The sequence below is a fragment of the Apostichopus japonicus genome, chromosome 13 (assembly GCF_037975245.1).
Source record: "Apostichopus japonicus isolate 1M-3 chromosome 13, ASM3797524v1, whole genome shotgun sequence".
Lineage (NCBI taxonomy): Eukaryota > Metazoa > Echinodermata > Holothuroidea > Aspidochirotida > Stichopodidae > Apostichopus > Apostichopus japonicus.
The window spans coordinates 8,517,101-8,536,383 of NC_092573.1; the positions used below are offsets into that span (position 1 = coordinate 8,517,101).

At 35.2% G+C, this 19,283-nt stretch overlaps 1 protein-coding gene across 2 annotated transcripts in view; it reads right to left on the reverse strand.

Annotated features, from left to right (window-relative positions):
• Nucleotides 1-19,283, reverse strand: part of LOC139978416 (high affinity cAMP-specific and IBMX-insensitive 3',5'-cyclic phosphodiesterase 8B-like) — a 70,347-nt gene that overhangs the window by 15,942 nt on the left and 35,122 nt on the right. For both annotated transcript variants that reach the window (XM_071988631.1, XM_071988630.1), the window contains exons 7-12: nt 14,585-14,734; nt 11,156-11,375; nt 5,359-5,447; nt 4,253-4,377; nt 3,208-3,281; nt 643-816 (exon numbers count right to left, since the gene is read on the reverse strand). In XM_071988631.1, the coding sequence (XP_071844732.1) occupies nt 643-816; nt 3,208-3,281; nt 4,253-4,377; nt 5,359-5,447; nt 11,156-11,375; nt 14,585-14,734 (832 nt within the window). The remainder of the gene's footprint in view (nt 1-642; nt 817-3,207; nt 3,282-4,252; nt 4,378-5,358; nt 5,448-11,155; nt 11,376-14,584; nt 14,735-19,283) is intronic.

Below are 19,283 nucleotides of genomic sequence, written 5' to 3' on the forward strand. Positions count from 1 at the left end.
TGGGTGGTGCATATATTGAAAAACCATGTTAATTCCCTTCACCTTATCTCTCTCTTTCCCTCCATCCCTCCCCTCCCCCACTCCCGGCCTGAAGCTGTGGCAATGATATGAATTAATCTACCTATTCAAGGTGCATTGCTGGTTGACTATCAGGGTATGGGAAAATGTGATCTTTAGCCTACATATGACAAGAACTCAAACATATCTACTGAATTCATTTAATACAACAGCAAATTATTATTATAACACAGATGTGGAAGATACTCCATATAACTCTTTTTGATAGTGCAACTTTAAAGGAATGAAAACAATCTGAAAACACTAGAAACTTGTTGGTTTCTTCCACGAAAAATTACCAACAGACTTTAAGCATAAAAATATTCTGAAATGGATAAAAAGGTTTGCTAGCTATTTTTCTTTTGTTTTGCTCTTTGTTTTGGTGGGGAGGGGCTGGGGGAGGGGCTGGGGGAGGGGCTGGGGGAGGGGAGAAGAGGCTAAACGAGACAAACTAACCACCCAACTCAAGATGCAGAGCTCTTTAAATCACTACATCTAAAGACAAGTTCTACATGCTGGAAGAAGATACAAAAAACTGCAACAGGTGTCAGACTTTATACTGAAAGAGTTAGAAATTAGACTCACCGACATAAGTCCACCGACAAGGTCAGAGGTCACCTGGTCCTCATCTCTGACTTGTTGTGATGTCAGCTGTGGGCTGTACAGCTCCGAGGAGCGAAGAATCTCCAGCACGCTGTCCAGCGCTTGCACGACCGTTACCGGACTGTTCTCCTGCGCTGCGTTGATAATGTTAATGACCTGATGAAAAACAAATAATCATCATAATGATTTTACATGAATCAAGAGTCTGATGTTGCAAGTATTAATGAACTAAATTCAGCGTGTAACAAGACCATTGACCTCTTAGGCATATACATCTCTATGTAAGATAAACTTGGCTTTCAAAAGATATATATATATATATATATATATATATATATATATATATATGTATGGCTTCACTGGCAAATTTTAAATTTTTATTGTAACATGTAACTATTTGGTGTGAACTTGCTAAGGATATCTACAGAGTTGCTTGAATCATCCACAGACTTACTCAAGCCAACAACAATTATACTCAGGTCATCAACAGACTTAGTCAGGTCAACAATAGACTTAATCAAGTCATCAACAGACCAACTCACGTCATCAACATCTATACTCAGGTAATCAACATCTATATTCAGGTCATCAACAGACTTACTCAAGTCATCAACATATATACTCAGGTCATCAACATATATACTCAGGTCAACAACAGACTTACGCAGGTCATCATCAGACATACTCAAGTCATAAAGAATCAACCAATAGTAAATGGAATGAGTATTCAAAGTTGTCACAGAAGCTTTCTAAATGAGGAATGATATTAAGGTTGTTTTTTTTTTCAATTCTATCTTATTATATCATCCCATTAGCCCACTAGCATACAGTAGTCGAGTTTCACTTCAAATAATGAAATTAACATTCGAGGTGTTTGAAGTTATCCAATTAGTGATTTGCATGTGAATATTATACTACTATGAAAAGTCAAAAAATCATACAGAAAGATCACTGACCAGCTAACAGAATTAAAATTAACAAAGTATTAACAAAGTTATAAAATATTTAAGAGTTTCACAAATCAGAATGGAGGGATATAGTATGAAAAGTGATAACCCATTTATGAGATTTACAAATCCAAAGTCCAACCAAGCTAGACAACGGCAGCAAGTTTAAAAAACAAGTCAATATTAAGACTGTCAGTTTAACGGCAAGTTCAAGAAGATATGTACTTCCCGTTTTGTATTACAGAAACCATTTCAAATCTGTTGGTTAAGTGCTGTTTAAGTGATATTCTATACAGCTGTACTTAGGTTCAGTTTTTGTGGAGAAGAATTGACACACTGTAGTGTGATACCCATCAATCTGCTCAGCACCGAGATGGTTTCAGGGATCTATAGTCCAACTCTGATCAAGAATCTTTGATTTCTTTTCCCTCTATCGGCAAACGATTCCTCTTTTTCTTTTCCAAATTTTGCGTTCGTGAAATGCCAATTGAGAACTCAAGACTCATGAATTATAGATGACTGGTTTTCGAGGAAATTGACAAGCGTTTAAACCTATGCCGATGGAAGGTGAAGATATCTTTAAAGGTCAACCGGCTCAAGACATATCTTGGCAGTGAATCAGTACAAAGTAGCCTATGGCTGGTTGGTTTCGTCATAGATGCGCGAGCTAATTTATAATTAACTTCAACATGAAACTGAAATCAACCGTACAGAAAAGGTTTTTTTTTCTCTTGTATCAACATGCAGAATATATCACAACAGGTGTACAGCCCATAACACTTTCTGCTGGTAACAACATACAGAATATATCACAACAGGGTGTACAGCCCATAACACTTTCTGCTGGTAACAAAACATGAAACTCATACCCAATCTCTCCAATATATTTCATTTTCATTCAAGTTAACCTAAGAAATGAATCTACTGATTAATTCAAATACCAATTACTCATTTTTTCTTGTTTTCATGTTTGTAATTACAGCTGGTGAGATTAACACAGCTATCCCTGCTTGCAGACTACCCAATATTACACCAAAATAAAATTACCAGTAATTAGCTAATTACAAATTTCCATATGCTAAATGATACTAATTTAAATATTAATTAATTAAATCTCAAATTTTATTATCTTCAATCTACAGATTTTGCAGCAACATTGAAATGAAAAGAGAGGTGATTTAATAATTGACAAAATAATATAACGTCACAGCTATGATATAATGTGTGCAGAGTGAATATGGTCGAAACTATTTGAACGCTAATGCATGACCTTAAAATGAACCCTATTTAATCAAAAAACTATCTGCATTGTAGCAGATCTTTTAAACTAAATCTGCAGCCAACCAATTTCAAAAGCAACTGTTTCCTATAAACAAGTTTCAAGAAAACATAACTTTTGATGAATTCTTGATTATATTCAAGTATGCAGTTTCCTTGTGGTAATAAAAGATCTGGTTAACTGTCTTGGTTTGTGAGAACACATTTTTGTTACTTTAAAGAGATCCTGAAGAACTTAATGCTTACATGTCTTGAAAAATGCCAGTAAGTGAAACTCCAAAAATCATATTTCTCTAATACCCTTTGTTTCAATTATACTTACTTTGGTAATTGGAGCCTCAATGGTCATAGAATGAATTCTAGCAACTGACTGTCTCCTGATTAAAGTCCCTGTACCTAAAAAAAGAAAGAAGAGGATTAATACGACATGGAGATAACAGGATGAAAATTAGGAGATGAAGATAACAGGATGAGAATTATGAGATATTAGAATAATGAATGATTAAGATAACAATTAGGGAATGATTAAAGTCCCTGTACCTAAAAAGGAAATCAAAACAGATCACCAATTTATACTTCAAAATATTGTTTTTAGTCTGTGTAAAATCTTTAGATCTGTTGACGATCGAAGAGCCTGTTGAAAATAATTCCTAATATTGGCCAGCTTGGTCGTGATCCATTTAAGAGATTGCAAACCAATGACAAGATATGAAGAGTAAAGTAACTCATAACAGTTGGCCTTTATAAGATAAAAAATGATTACATGATGAAATTTCCAAAAAAAAAACAGAGGAAGATTAATACGACATGGAGATTTACAAGATGAAAAGTACGAGACTGAGATTACAGGATCAGAATTATGAGATATTAGAATAATGAAATGATTAAGATTACAATTAGGTAAATGTTTCAAATTAAGATTTAAGATTACAAGGTCGGGATTGCGAGATGATTACAAGATTAATATAATGTAATGTGGTCGGTTTCATGATGAAGATTACAAAAACACAGAATAATTTTGCGTGGCAGTTTTGGGAGTTCCCTGCAAGATTAAGATTACAAGAAAATTATGAATATGTGTATTAATGGAGATTAAAAATGTCACAAAGATCTTAGGTTTATTCTTGGACCACTGTCTCAAATTTGAGAGCTTTCTGATTAATTTTAATTTGAATTAAAACTGTTGAATTGGAAGCCACCTGTCGTGTCAGTTGTAATCCATAAGCCCTTGCGGGTTTCTCCCACATTTGTGAACGCTGAAGCATCCTAAAAATAACTGCTGATTATTATTATTATGATAATAATAATTTTAATTATTTAATGCACACAAATCTCTATATAAACTTAAGGGTTGTTTCTTGACAAACCTGTTTGTATATCCTGGTTAATTTTATCAAGGTTCTGAATCTCTGAATTGATGACATTGGTGCCGCTGCCAGGGGGCTGTGAGGGGGCCAGGTCCCTCTTATGTACCACATGATGCCTCACTTTCCTGAAAAAGAAGACAAATTCAAATACTGATAAGTACACTCTCATGGGACCCAAACTGGGACCCGGAACCCAAACTGGGACCCAGACCCCAACCATCTTTGTGAAGAACGTCTCCACCAAACATATACAAAAAAGTCTTGTTCCAATATAAGGAGTCGTCATGTTTGGGGGCTGTCATTTTGTGAATCTGTGATGTCACAATGCCACTTGGATCTGAAACCTTTTACTCTCTCTCTTTTGTCTTCATATGTTCAAGGTAGAATGTTAACAGTGTTGACGCTGAAACATATGTCATCATAATTAGGTCGTGTTCAGAGGTCCAATATTTTAGAGTAAAAAACTTGCAAAACCCATTTCCATTACGGAAAGTATTCATTTTAATAGATGATAATAATAGTAATAATAATAATAACACATAATTTTTATATAGCGCCAAACAAACTATGAAATAATTCTTGTGGCGATTAACAATTTAGTTACAATATATTCGTTTTAGTTTTAGGTAAAGAAAAACTTTAAAAATATGAAGCACATATATAGCTCAATAATGTCTTGTTTAGACTTGATCAAGTCTTCAGTATTGTTCGTTAAGCAACGTTAAAGCTGTCATATGTCCCAAATGGCATAAGATTTTTCTTAGCTAATTAGGCAAGTTGCTAATGACATTTATCTCTATCACATACTGTCAAGCTGGTTGGGTTGGTATCTAATATAATTTTAGGGTCATTACAAATAGAGATGACTACTTTGAATGAGATACTGTACATCGTTAAAAATCCATATTTTCTAGACCAAAAATGCAACTAGGTTTACAAATATTTCAACATTATCAATAAACCAATTTAAGTAAAGATTTCAAGCACTTCAATCTGGAGTACTTCCGATATGTTTCTTGCATAAAGTCAGTCTGCCATTTGGCTGGAAATGCCACCATCTGGGATTTTAACAAAATCAACAAAGGAATCTGTCATTCAAAACTCACCCTCCGTGACCGAATACAGGTGTTATCAAAACATTTTGCGGTATACTGTCTCCATGTTTCCTCTTGCAGTATAGTAGTCCTTCCCAAGACTGCAACAGAGGAAGAAAATGACATGTTTTACCTTACTTTTCACACACTGCAAGAAATTTTTAAGTGCTTGAGTAATATACATGAATACTTATAGAGCAGAAGGTCCTTTCAAATTATCTGTTTAAAAAAAACGGCCATGTCACTAAAGGTGCCATCATAAATATCTTGATCATAATTATTATCCAACTAAATCCGGCTCAAACATTTTCAGAAAAATTCCAGCGATATGTGGCCAGAAACAGATACTTAGCAAATTATGCAGGAAACACAAAGATAATTAGACGTATGGTTTTGATCCCATGAATCGTTCCTGTTTTTCGTCACCTCTGTAAGAGTTTGCTCTCACTTTGCGAGGAAGACCTTGCATTGGTGCCCTACTATAAAGCTTTGAAAAGTTGATGGGATGTCCAGTGCCAATTCAATGAAATTCATAATTTCTAACTTTCCTCAAAGTAGTATCCTTAACCCTGTCAGTCCTTAATGTCCAGTCCTGATCAAAATTGTAGGGATGAATACTTGCACTTTTTCTTATATATTTGTTTTAATTACTTTTTTTATATAATTTTTTTTATTATTATACTTTTTTAAGGTTTTGACTGTCACAAAAGAATAATGCACCCTTGTCATAAATCAGAAACTGCAGGAAGCTATTATATTTAACGATGACAACTTACACCTGAGATTGTTCCCATCCATAGTATTTCTTGTCATAATTCCTGGCAATAAGTCCGAAAACTAAAATCGGTAGCACTGACATTCAAACATCAATTTATATTAAACAAGTAGGGTATCGTTTGTCTGAAATTAATGGGAATTATTTGTTGTTTTGGTGAACTGCGTACAGAACTAATGAAGGGACATGTACAGTAGGTGGACATCAAAATGAACTAGAATGCAAATTTAGAACTTAAACAATTCAAAACAATAAATTAAAACAAAATAAAATAAAATAGAATCAAATTTTTTTTTCTTCTGGTCATTGAAATGTACACTACTCTTGGTAATATATCTCCGGACGAAAAGAGAATTGTTATTTTAATAAAATGGTCATTTCATGAATGCAAAATTCAAAAATTCAAAATTCAAAAAGTAAAGCTTAGGAGTTTGAAAAAGGTTTTGAAGATTCCCAACTTAGAATTGATCAGCAAAGTCATTGTATTTTTTGGACAAAACACACATCAAGTCTAGTAGCTCAACTGAACCTTAAACTTTTAGGACGGTGGTATCGGTTTACAAGATTTTCAGACTTCACACTGTCCATAGAGAACCAATTATTGAGTTCTTGTAATCACCAAGGTGGACCTGCATACTACCCATGAAGGTCATCCTACTAGATTCATGTGCAGATTCAAATTACCATGTTTTTTAGAATATCAGACTGTGACCTTACAATGACCATTGACCTGCACAGAAAACAACAGGGGTCTTGTAAACACAAAAGTGGATCTACTGTAAATATAAAGAATTATCAAGTTTAAATTAGCTTTACTGTGACCATTATCTTGTTTACCTGTTGACCTCAGGTGACCTATGACTCCTTCCATAAAAAATATCTTTCTTGTTCTCCTATTTCAAGGTGGATCTACATACATACCAGTTAATACATTGTTTTTTACGTTCTTTTTGAGCGCTATATAACCAAACAAAAGCATTACATATACACAGCCATAATATATGCACACACACAAACATTGGCATACTTGTAGATTTCTTTTGGCATCAGAAAGGAGTCAAGCAAAACAGCTGGTTTCTTAGCAACGCAATTGCCAGCGAGCGGCTCTTTCGTCTAATAGCATTGATTCACTTGTCATTATATAACACTGAAATTCAGCATAAAAAATGAAGCATTACGCAGCATGATATATGTGCAACTCTGCAAAATTAATCCTACCCTGCTTGTTGTTTTAACTTTTTTAAGAAATGTCAAAGCTGCTTCAAAACTGACATCTGGAAAATACAAAGCTAAAATTCCATGAATTGACTTTAATAGCTTGCCATAAATGATAGTTTATTTTACTACAAATTCACCTCATTATTCACCCTCCAATGCTACAAAGTCTTGCGAGATGTATATGAGAATCAAAACCTGAACCGATTCAAATACATCCTCCAGACATCCATTTCTACCGAATGTAATAATCATTTTCAACAGTTTTATCGGTTAAAAAAATTAGCGCATATCTTTCACATGACATTTTAGCGCTCCGTCAACTCGAGAGCCGTGTTGACCGCGTGCGTCCTCTTAAAAAGCAGATGAAGTCAATTACAGGCATCTCTCTCTCTTAGAGCAAACAGTATCCACGGAAAATAATCCGACAATCTGATCGAAATTATGCCGCAGATTCTAACTCGGGATGGAGAAAATCTCTCTCCCCGAGCAGCATCTGGTAGCCTTGGAGACTGACGATCGCGGAGATTAGATCTGCGTCATCGACTAAATGAAAGCCACCGCAATCAATAGATTAGAGATAACTTTTTACTTCAAATCAATGAAGGAAAAAAAAGAGAGTAGTTTGGTTTTGGCACAAACATGCAAGGATACCTTAGGGATGAGCCGCTGCTGCTTGACTGCTGGAATGATGAACCTCGCTCGCTCGCTCGTCGTAAGACAAGGTCGCAAATCAAAATGGGAAAAAATAAGCAACTGGCCGATCCAACAGAATATTGTCGGGATAATGTATCAGTCAGACTTTGGACTCTACTGTAGAGTGTAATGGTTTAAACGAGGAACTCACAGACCGCTGTGCAAAAACTGAAGGATTCTTTACAGATGATGATCAAGATATCTTAGGTTAATTGTTCAGTGAGCCATGTTGATCTCTTGTTTAACTCAAACCGAAGGAAATAACAATGACATTTTCAAATGTTGGGGGGGGGGGGCAGCACAATAGGGACAAAGTTGTGTGTTGCTTGGTTTAGTATTATTTTATTTCTCCATATATCAGGTAATTACTGTAGATTGTGCCGCATGAATAATTTTTCACTTTAGTGAGATCCACCGAATCAGGGAGGGGGGACTAAAATTTGTTGGTTGTCCAGACAACTGAAAATATATTTTAGGAATTTTATCGAGGGACTATAGTTACCGTGGCTTACATGATTTCTTCTAAAGATTAGAAGAACTAAATTTGTGAGTTATTCTTGTTCTAGTAATTATTCTAGCCTCTTTCCTCTATGTGATGACCAAAAATCTGTCAGAAATTCATACCCCATATATATATTGTCCTTGCTATTTTCCACTATTTGCAATGGTCCCTGCTTTTAAACTTTGAACATTTCTTTACCAAAGCTCTGACTTCAGAACATACAACTTTGAAGGAACTAACATTGTGGTTATCATTTTCTTGAATAAGACAAACTGTGTGAAAATGCTGCACAGGCCAAACTCATTCACTAGTACCTTACCAGCAAACCAAACTTGTTTGTCTGAATTGTCTCGTATGCCTCTTCGTTGGGGTTGTCGAATTCTGTATTGGCGAGCGACTGATATTAAATGCTGCAGGCCGAGTGACGTCAATCCATTGATGGTGATATTATCGCAAGGACAAACAGTCTTAGTAAACCTATCCCATAGGAGAAAACTACTAGCCAATATCTTTTTTTTTGCTGCTACGAAATAGTCGCTGAGTTAACCAAATTAAAGGTTTTGTTCTTGATCAATATTGAAAGCGAGCAGAGATCTCATTTGGGTTTCACACCCCAATTCAGGAAAGGAGAATTTATTTCCTTTGGTGACAGATGTGTACCATTTAATTTACAGAGCTGAGAAATGTCCTCAGGGTGTGGAAAAAGATAGACCCTTTGTCACCGACACAGAATAATTCTACTTTAATGGCTTAATTCTCCCAGTTACCCATTTTCATACTATATTAATGACTATAGAATAGGACAGATTGTATCTTACATAGGTATGAAGACATTCAATACATTGTTGAAGTGTTATAGTGTTAAAAGTGTTAATATGTTAGAATGTTAAGTAACTTTCAGCATTAAATGTTCAAGTGTTAAAAAGGTGGAAGTGCAAAAAGTGTTGAAGATATTCATGAGTGTGTGCCAACGTATGAGACTGCTACAAGTGTTGGAAGAGTGCTAACTGGGTTACAGTCGTAGAAGAATTTTGACATCGTAAGAAGAGAGCTATATGAGTGTTAAATATTATAGCATGACTATTAAAAAGTGTTGGCAGTGTTAAAAGAGTGTTGGCAGTGTTTAAAGAGTATCAGCAATGTTAAAGGAGGGTTGGCAGTGTTAAAACAGTGGTGGCAGTGTTAAAAGTGTTGGCAGTGTTAAAGGAGTGTTGGCAGTGTTAAAAGAGTGTCAGCAGTGTGTGTTGACAGTGTTAAAAGAGTTTCAGCAATGTTAATTCATGCCTATGGGCAATGTTAAATTGTGTTGGCAGTGTTAAAAGTGTTGGCAGTGTTAAAGGGGTGTTGGCAGTGTTAAAAGAGTGTCAGCAGTGTGTGTAGACAGTGTTAAAAGAGTTTCAGCAATGTTAAATCTTGACTATGGGCATTGGAGTGTTGGCAGAGTTTATAGTGGTGGCAGTGTTAAAGAGTGTTGGCAATGTTAAAAGAGTATTAGCAGTGTTAAAGGAGTGTTGGCAGTGTTAAAAGAGTATCGGCAATGTTAAATCTGGAGTATCGACAGTGTTAAAGACTGTTTGCAGTGCTAAAGGAGTGTTGGCAGTGCTACAAGAGTGTTAGCAGTACTGTATGAGAAGATTTTTCAAAGTCAGAAATTGTTTGTAGTGTTGGAAATCTGACTGCTAATGCACATAGTGTTAAATTGCTAATTTATTTATATCAGAGATACTTATTCAACTTTGTATCCAGTTAAAAAGAATGGCATCTTGTTGCTGATCATGATGAAAAATACAGTTAAAACTTGATGCATGACAAAAATATTGCCTAATTTTGTGTGATAACAGTGTTGAAAATGCCCTAAAGGTCAATTTAAGAGAAATTTGTAAAACTATTCTTGCATTCTTCTTCTCTTAATATTGTTTTTTATTAAACATAGTTCACTCCCTGCATGTTCCACTGAATAACATGGCTTCTTTTCCCTTCAAGTGCTACAAGATCAGAGATGTTTGCCCTTCCATACACATGCATTATTTACGTTAATTGTTCAATACAGCATAATCTTAGACGGTTCTTGCCACACTTCCAGGAAACCTTTCTGCATGAATATGGTTTTGCTAGATCAGATGTTTGGAAGGACGAAACCTTAAAAGAAACCTTTAAAAGTCAATAACATTTCCGAAGCTACAGCTTGGATGTTCTTTCTAGTCCCCCTTAAATGATTCCCATATATGTACAAGAAGAGTAAGGTGGGGGGGGGTGGGGCGGGTTACATGTAACAAGCTCAGTGAGGTAAGATGGTCTAAAAGAAGTAGTTATCAGTAAGTCTCACCATTCCAGATAGTTTTAGCATATATTGGGGCAATGTAGATGGCCATTGAATCATCCAAACTGCAGCCGTAGGATTTCTAAATTTCCGATAGGATATGACGATAATCCTAATAATCCCAAATCTCAATATCTGACAATGCCAAATGAGAAGTGATTGATGAAAAAAGTTTGGAATTATTTTATTATAGTAAGCAAATTACTGCAGAGCTAAGACAGCATTCATAAAATGAGCAATATTTTCTCATGAATAAAAAAAAAAACCTTTTGGCATAATTTTTGTCTGCGTTTCAGCTTACCTTGCCTTTCTTGAGTTGGGAATAGATAGTTTCCATTAATTCTGGTTTATTTTTATCACTTCTCGGCGAGCTGCCAGAATCTTGGCTGAGTAAATCGTCAAAGTTGTATCCCGTGAGGTCTTCGTGGGCAGCGTTCACGTACTGAATGTCATGATTCTCATTGGTGATTTCGATCGCTTCACGACTGTTATCGATAGCGCTGAAGAGACAGTTTGTTGTTCTGTTGCAAACAGAGAATTAAGAATTAAGGATTCAATTATCCGTGGCAAACGAACTGATCGACTTTGAATTGTTGATTTTTTTTTTTGCTCTCCTGATGCTAAACGAATTAAAATTGCTGAAGAAGATAAATGCTATTCCAGGCAGATACATATTAAAGTTATCATACCATTTTCCTCAGGTTAAATAGAAATCCAATTTCTCTTTTAATTTAATTACGACAATTTTTGGAAACAAGAGACCTACTTTTGTGTCGACATATTTATGATATACCCAATTTTTTTCATTTCTTTTTCTTTAAAGAATAGAAAAGCAAAACTGATAGAAGAAATCAAACCAATTTTAGCAAAAGGGAGAGCGTATCCCACTGGCCTATATTTATGTCCAAATAGGACATGCAACATTCTTTATGGTCTTGTGAACTGGGCAAAAGCGAATTAGCAACATCGGCCAATATGAAGTCAATAATTCCTCACAAACAACAAATTTATATCAATGACAAAACATATACAGATTTTGCAGTCTCAATTAACAATTTTTCAATGCATTTAGAAAACTTGTAAAATTGGTAAACTGATATTAAGCCATGCATGGGCTGTTGTTTTTTATGAAGCTTAAAGAATTTTATATCTTTTCAGTGTAGCTTTTGAGGATTTATGAAACAACGACAACTTCTGTTAATAAAATTAACAATTAGGTCGCGACTCCTCCCTCATTTAAATTTTACAGTTTGAAGCGTTCCAGCCATTTAACTAAAAAAAAGGCAAAAATATCTTGATCTAAAATCCGACAACAGCGTATAAATATGAAATGTCTGCCTAAAATATCATCCCTTTGAAGCAATTTTTTATTTTGTACTTTGGCTGGCAATTTTTCCAACCTACTTTAGTATTTACCCAACAATAGGATTAAACTTGATCACATGTCTGAGACAATTACCTGGACTATTCCATTAAATTAGAGTCCATGAGTAAGAATAAAATTGATCACATGTCTGAGACAATCACCTGGACTATTCCAATAAATTATAGTCCATGAGTAAGAAAAAAATTGATCACATGTCTGAGACAATCACCTGGACTATTCCATTAAATTATAGTCCATGAGTAAGATTAAAATTGATCACATGTCTGAGACAATCAACTGGACTCTTCCATTAAATTATAGTCCATGAGTAAGTAATGAAAGAAAGTGATGATTCAATCCTCAACATTTTGTGGCACAGATCACATTTCCATACTAGCATAGAAAAGTATAAAATCTGAGTATTGACCTAAAATAAGATTAAAGTATTACGGACGCCTAGTCAATTCGCCCCAAATTCAATACATTTGTTGGGTGTGATAATCTCATTCAAAATCTGTTGACATTTTTCAAGAAGCTCTTTTCGTTTCCAAGGTATACACATTTGAGGTTTCGATTAATCTGGGAAACTCATTAAATATGTTTAAACTATGACATGGAGTGTTGTGCTCTTTCAAAATTTCTTATTTTAGCCGTTAATAAGTTAAACCCTAATTACAAGCTCGTATGTATCATTTGAATAAGGCAACGTTCCTCTCATCATGGAAGACAATATAATATTTCAAAAATAGCCTCAGGCCAAAAACCTGTGTTCAGTGTCCTTTGAAACAAAGGTTATGAAAACAAAGGGATAACATCATAGAAAATTAGGCAGTCAATCCCTTTACATCATCAATGTACATAATTTGCTAATGTTTTATTCTTGCAAAAAACTAGAAATTGAGATTTTCCGTACTAACATAGAAAACGCAGTTAAAAACTACATGCATGGAAATTTCAAATTTTGCAATTTTACTCCACTTTTTCAAATGACACTTAAATGACCTCTAATATAAAGATAGTTTAGTATAAAACAAATTGTAACAATATTCATCAAAATCAACTCAAACAGGTGCCTTATCGCATTTTTTGTGAGTGTGCATGTGTGTGTGTCTGGTCAACAAATTTAACAAACCCTTCTGGCAGGTCTCAAAACAAGATTAAGACAGTTTTACAAAAGATTACCAACAACCAGCCCTCCCTCCCCCCTCCTCTTCACGTACCCCACCCATCTCGCACCCTGGAGGTCTGCCCCAGCCATTGGCAAATGTTTAGTAGACAATATCTTTGATGCAGAAATAATTATTTCAGGGAGGGGGTAGGGTGGGGGAGATTTAAAGTAACCAGTATTGGACCTTTTTAGTATTTTTGGGCAAACCTCAGTGACCATAATCAATGTGGTGCAGGGACATCTCGATACATTTATCTGCAAACTTCATCTTCATAATCCATTTTTATTGAGCTACATACATTACAGTATGTACAGTATATCTAGGAATGTATAGCTCAGTTGATTGCACATAAATCAATGACATTTATGGGGAAGGAATGCGATAGCTGCCAACATATATCAGCGTACACATACTCTTGACGAGCTGGGGAAAAAAATTAACGATGACAATTATTATTTAGCGATGTGTGTGTGTGTGCAGAGGCAATCTGTACAGTAGAACATTCTATACACGTTTGCCTGAACTGCATTGAAAGTTAATACAGAAGCATTTCATGTGCTGTTAGATCAATTATCTCCTGTTTCTGTTATTTCTTGCCCTCCCCCCCACCCACGGGAGAGAACCAACTTAAGAGAAAACAGTTTGTAAAGAATTTGCCACACACAAGCATATACATTGCAATGTCAACATCATTGCGGACAAAGCTGGTTATAATACTAATGGCAACCCTTGGTGATGATATATGGCTAATGACAACTTGCAACTTACAGAGGCTGAGCGTGTCTAAAGAGATTCATTCTTAACGATCCATACGTCAGTGACTTGCAATAATTAGCAGGGTACGAAGCATAATTGACCTGAACTATTAACGAGATAACTCAGAAGGTTCGTTAACGGACATAATATTGCAGATTTTACAGAATTTTTGATCTCCCAAAGAGCTAATTTCACATCTAACCTTGAGTATAAGCTTGCTGGTATACTACAGTATTATTAATGATATCCCTTGTTGAAACCTCCTCGCCAATTAACTGATGTCTGACGTTGTGAGTATATAGTCCTGCTGCCATGTAGTAAGGGGGTATTTAGCAATTAAAAGGACAATTGGGTGGAAAAAAAAGTTTGTTCAAAGGTTTAAGCCGGGAACGAAAAGAACAAATATATATAACAGGAAAAAATTTAGAGTGTGACTCACCTCAATTTGAAGTTTGACCTGACTTCTCCAAGTTCTAATTGATACAGCTCGTTAAGACAATTACCGGCGTTAGGATTTTCTGGGTATCTGCGATTAAAGCCTGCATTTAAGAGTGGTAGTATGGAAGGCTCCTCTTTGTCTGTGTTGTTACTGACAAAAATAAAAGATCAAAAGTATTCAGTGTTAATTAAGGCATTGTTTCAAGTATAATTAACGAAGAGAAAACAAATGTGAAAACATTTGATTTAACTGTAAAAATTGGTTCCAAAAACATAGGATTACCACATGTGTTAGCTTAAATGCATGGTGTTTACCTTTCATTACACATATTGCTTGCCAAAAGTTTGGTTTTGGGTTTTTTATTGCAGTGTGTGACATGTCTGTAATTTTAAATACTGAAGGAATGTCACAATTCTTAAAAAAAAATTAAATTGCTTAAAATGCATGTATTGTACTTTATATACTACCCTGAAAGTATACACCACTGAAATAAAATGTTACAGATAGAATGGAATTAATTAATTAATAATCATTAATTAACTTTCTATTCAGTGTCCAGTCCAGGAGGGTGCCATCTTAGTTTGCTTGCATTCTTATCTTAACTAATCCTTATAATGCTACATTTGGAAAAAAATTACTTTTAAAAGAATAAACACATAGATGGAAACGTCCTGAGCATGTAATCAAATACTTTAAACCAAGGGCGTAGGAACCGGGGGGGCTGGGGGTGCCAGCCCCCCCAGTGAAAAACATGGGGGGGGCGGAAGTATCGTTCCGCCCCCCACTCCGCAAGTCAGAAAACCCCTTTTTCATTTCCAAATGCGAGAAAAATCTCATTTGAAGCACTAAATTGCATCTAAGGCCAGTTGAAAATGCAAAATTTTTTACAAAATGGAGTGGGTGTTGAAGTGTGCTATATTGCACCAAATTGCATCTGAGGCCACCTGGAAATGCAAAAAAATTCCAAAGGGGAGGGGGACACCCCCTCCCCTTAGACCCCTCCCCCAGGTCGGCCATCAGTCTTCAGCCCCCCCCCCCCCACTCAAAAGTACCTTCCTACGCCACTGCTTTAAACCCAACAGAGCAAGTAAACACACAAACTCTAGTAAATTTGCTTTACATAAACTAAGCTTCTTGGAGACTCAAGTGGTACTCTTTAGTGATCTGAAAAATCGTGCCTGTTAATGTAATGGTCACGGAATGATTTATATATATATAGTCTGGTATCTCCCCGCAAACTGCTCTGCAAACTGGACAAATTGCTATATATGCAAATACAAAGATGTACCAAATTTTTTGTAAACACAGGAAACACAGAATTGTAATTAAGAGAAAAAAATACAGCGACATCAGAAATACTATGGCAAATTACAACACTATATTATACCCTGATCGATGGTTGATGATTAAAAACATATTTGTGACAAAAGACATCAACTGTAACTGAATACAGTACGTCACTATCGTACATCCAGTACTTGTCACAAAGACAGTTCTACTTCTTCTTGTAAACACAGTTACAGAGCCAGAGAGGAATACCTAGTGCTCTGCAGACCTTACATGCGTAAGAGTGTAGTTGTTATGAGGAGATAGGGAACTCAGGAATGATGCAAATACTAAGTTCGCTATTTAAATATTCCTGAGGGGGCAGAAAGTCCAATTAATTTCAGCACTAATTCACTGATATCTTCTTCATCACTATAGGTGCATGGAATGTTTACTACATGTCTTCTTGATTACGTTCAGATGTACTTACTGTATCATACATTACATTGCAAATATGAACTTAGGTATCTGGCAACAGCAGAATGAATGACATCACCATGGCAACTGCATGAGCAGGTTCCCTACACCAAAATTAGTACACAATACTGTACATCATTCACGTTGACTTTCTCAATTTTCATAATATGCATGGCAATTAATAATGACAGTTTAAGTATTCATCACAAAAATGTCTACAAAAGTCATTTTTCTTTTCCATAATTGATTACCAAGTGCCCTGCCCCAGTTTGTTCATCACCGAGTTGATCAAAGTTAGATAACTTCTTCCCTGTTATTGAATATCAATAAACAACAAAGACACTGTGTACCATTATGCATCATTTCACATTTTGTAACCTTGTGTTAATATTTAAAACAAAAATAACGACCTATGTAGCTTGAAGTTAATTCCCTGAAACCACTCCTGATTCGTTGCACACTCGAATTTAATTAACTATTTCTTCCACCCTTCAGGGTTACAAAATATCTTCAAGATGCTAAACTACTAAAAATACACGAAGAGATAAACTGTATTACATTATTTAAAAAGTGAATATGAAATGAAATATTTGACCATACAAGCCGGCATACGGTGTCTCTCAGGTTGGCTCGAAGTTGTTTGTCGAACTCTCTGTGGATAACAATCTTTTTCTCCGGGGAATTACTCTTCCCTCACTTTGATTAGATATCAGAGAAGTCCTCTAAATGACACCCAGCACTTGACAGATTGCTGTCCTGAAAATGCCTCAGGAATCATCAAAACCTGAAAAACACTCTCATGAATTTCATTACGGATAAGAGTTTGGATAAAAGAGCTGTTGGATTGCAACCCCGTGAACAGCCTCCGCTAATATCTTTGCTTTTGTCTCCGATTTCCACTGCCATTTTGCAACTGACAGCAGTTGCGACCAAATCAATAGATCCCTGGAGAGTCGGAGAGTTATTTATCTCGGGGTATTAAACATTACTTATTCCCACTGACTGTTTTTATTTTTCTGTTACGTTTGGTTTTGGGGGGCTATTTTTTTACATTTACATTTTCCACTTTTATTTACTATTATTATTATTTAATATCATTATTACTATGATTTTTTTTGGAGGGCATTCTCTGAGGAAAACAATGTAACATGAAAATTGACCCCCAACATTTTAGAAAGGTTCAAAATATCATATTGCAGGCGAGCCAAATAAAGAACTACTTTAGGTAGAAATGAGGAAGAAATGTTTAAAGTTCACTTTTTTCTCTTCGATGTTTCATAAAACAACTTAACATGAAGAAAGTGAATTGGAATTCAATTTATGTTTGGCAAATGTTTCTCAGAAATGATCATCGACCTGAAATAGTTGAGAAGGTCATTATTCAATTTAGTTATATACAAGCACTATATAGGCACAGGTGCAATTCTTACTTAAATGCAGTGAAGACTCGCGCACAAAGAAACGTCTGATGCTGGTAATCTGACCTAGTTTCGAATGAGGTGTAACAGAAGTGTTAGACACCACCATCGATCCCAGAAAATACACACACACAGCTTGCTACAGTCGGTAATTAGTCACTAGAGTACAGTCGATACATGCAGCTATGGTCAATACCCAAAACACAGTGTACATAGCAGCGCTGGACATCTCAGGTCCAGCTAAAGATAACAAGGTATCACGTTTTACTGTACTGTCTGCATTTTGTAGCAACAAGAAGAAAACTTCACTTGCAAGCAACAGAAAGTTAACTTGTTCCAGAGGGTGACACGTGGTTTGGGGCGAGTCTTCAATGCCTTTAAGCCAAGGAGAGGGTCTGGATATACTGAAGATAGTATTTATTTCAAACCGAGATACGTGTCTGAAATCTGAAACGTTTTACTTTTGACGAATGAAAGAAAAAACATATACTACGTAAGAATACTTGGTGGAAAGTATGTATTGGAATGCAATTCTTACATTGTGTATTATTTTGTTGTTGTTGAAATTCGATAATTCATATGTCAGTTTTGTAGGTGTGATGTCATAATTACACACACACCGACAGTCAAATGTTATTGCTTTTTTTTAAAATTATTTCACTTTATTTGTTTTGTCTATTGGATAGGGTTCTAACTTTTAGCTTTAGGGGATGTGAAGTTACTGCAATTATAAAACCTCAATGACTGTCATGTATTCATATGTTGTTTACACGTGCATCCATTATTTGAAGAAAATTGGATGAGGATTTTAAAGAAAAACACAACTCCAAACACTTAGTCTGAATGAGTGTGTATCTATAACATCACACCTGTTTGCTTCAAGTTCACTTTTAGTAAAAATCATTTCAACTTCAACAAGTTTAATTGTTTTGTCAAAAATTAAATTGTTATCCCTGGACTATCCTTGTAATAGTCAGTAGATATTCGAACTATTACAACTTGACCAATTTTTTTTTATCCTTTATAAGTACAAGATATTAAAAAATGAAATTTATATTGTGCTGTTGTTACTTTCATTAAGTAGTACACTAATTTACAAGACAATATGATGCATTAATTGTGTCAAAACGAGCCTCTCCTACTTTTGGCATGGCCCCGTAGATATCAAATTACATGCAGATCAGCAATATGCTCATATTAAAAACTGACTGATCTCTTATTTAAGATTATCAATTCATATTATGCAAATAATTTTCGACAAGGAATTCAATTGATTAAATTAATGTACAGTAGTGTTATTGTGGACAAAAATTAAAAGCAAGTAAATGTAAAGTTTTCATTTTTCTCTTTTTGGATGGGAATGTTCCCCTTTTCTGTTTAGGTTTTATAGAAGACTTCCTTTCACACCTGATTTATATACATTGTTACATGTAATGTTTGTTAGGTTTTATAGAAGACTTCCTTTCACATCTGATTTATCCACATTGTTATATGTTAGGTTTGTTAGATTTTTTTAGACTTCCTTTCACACCTGATTC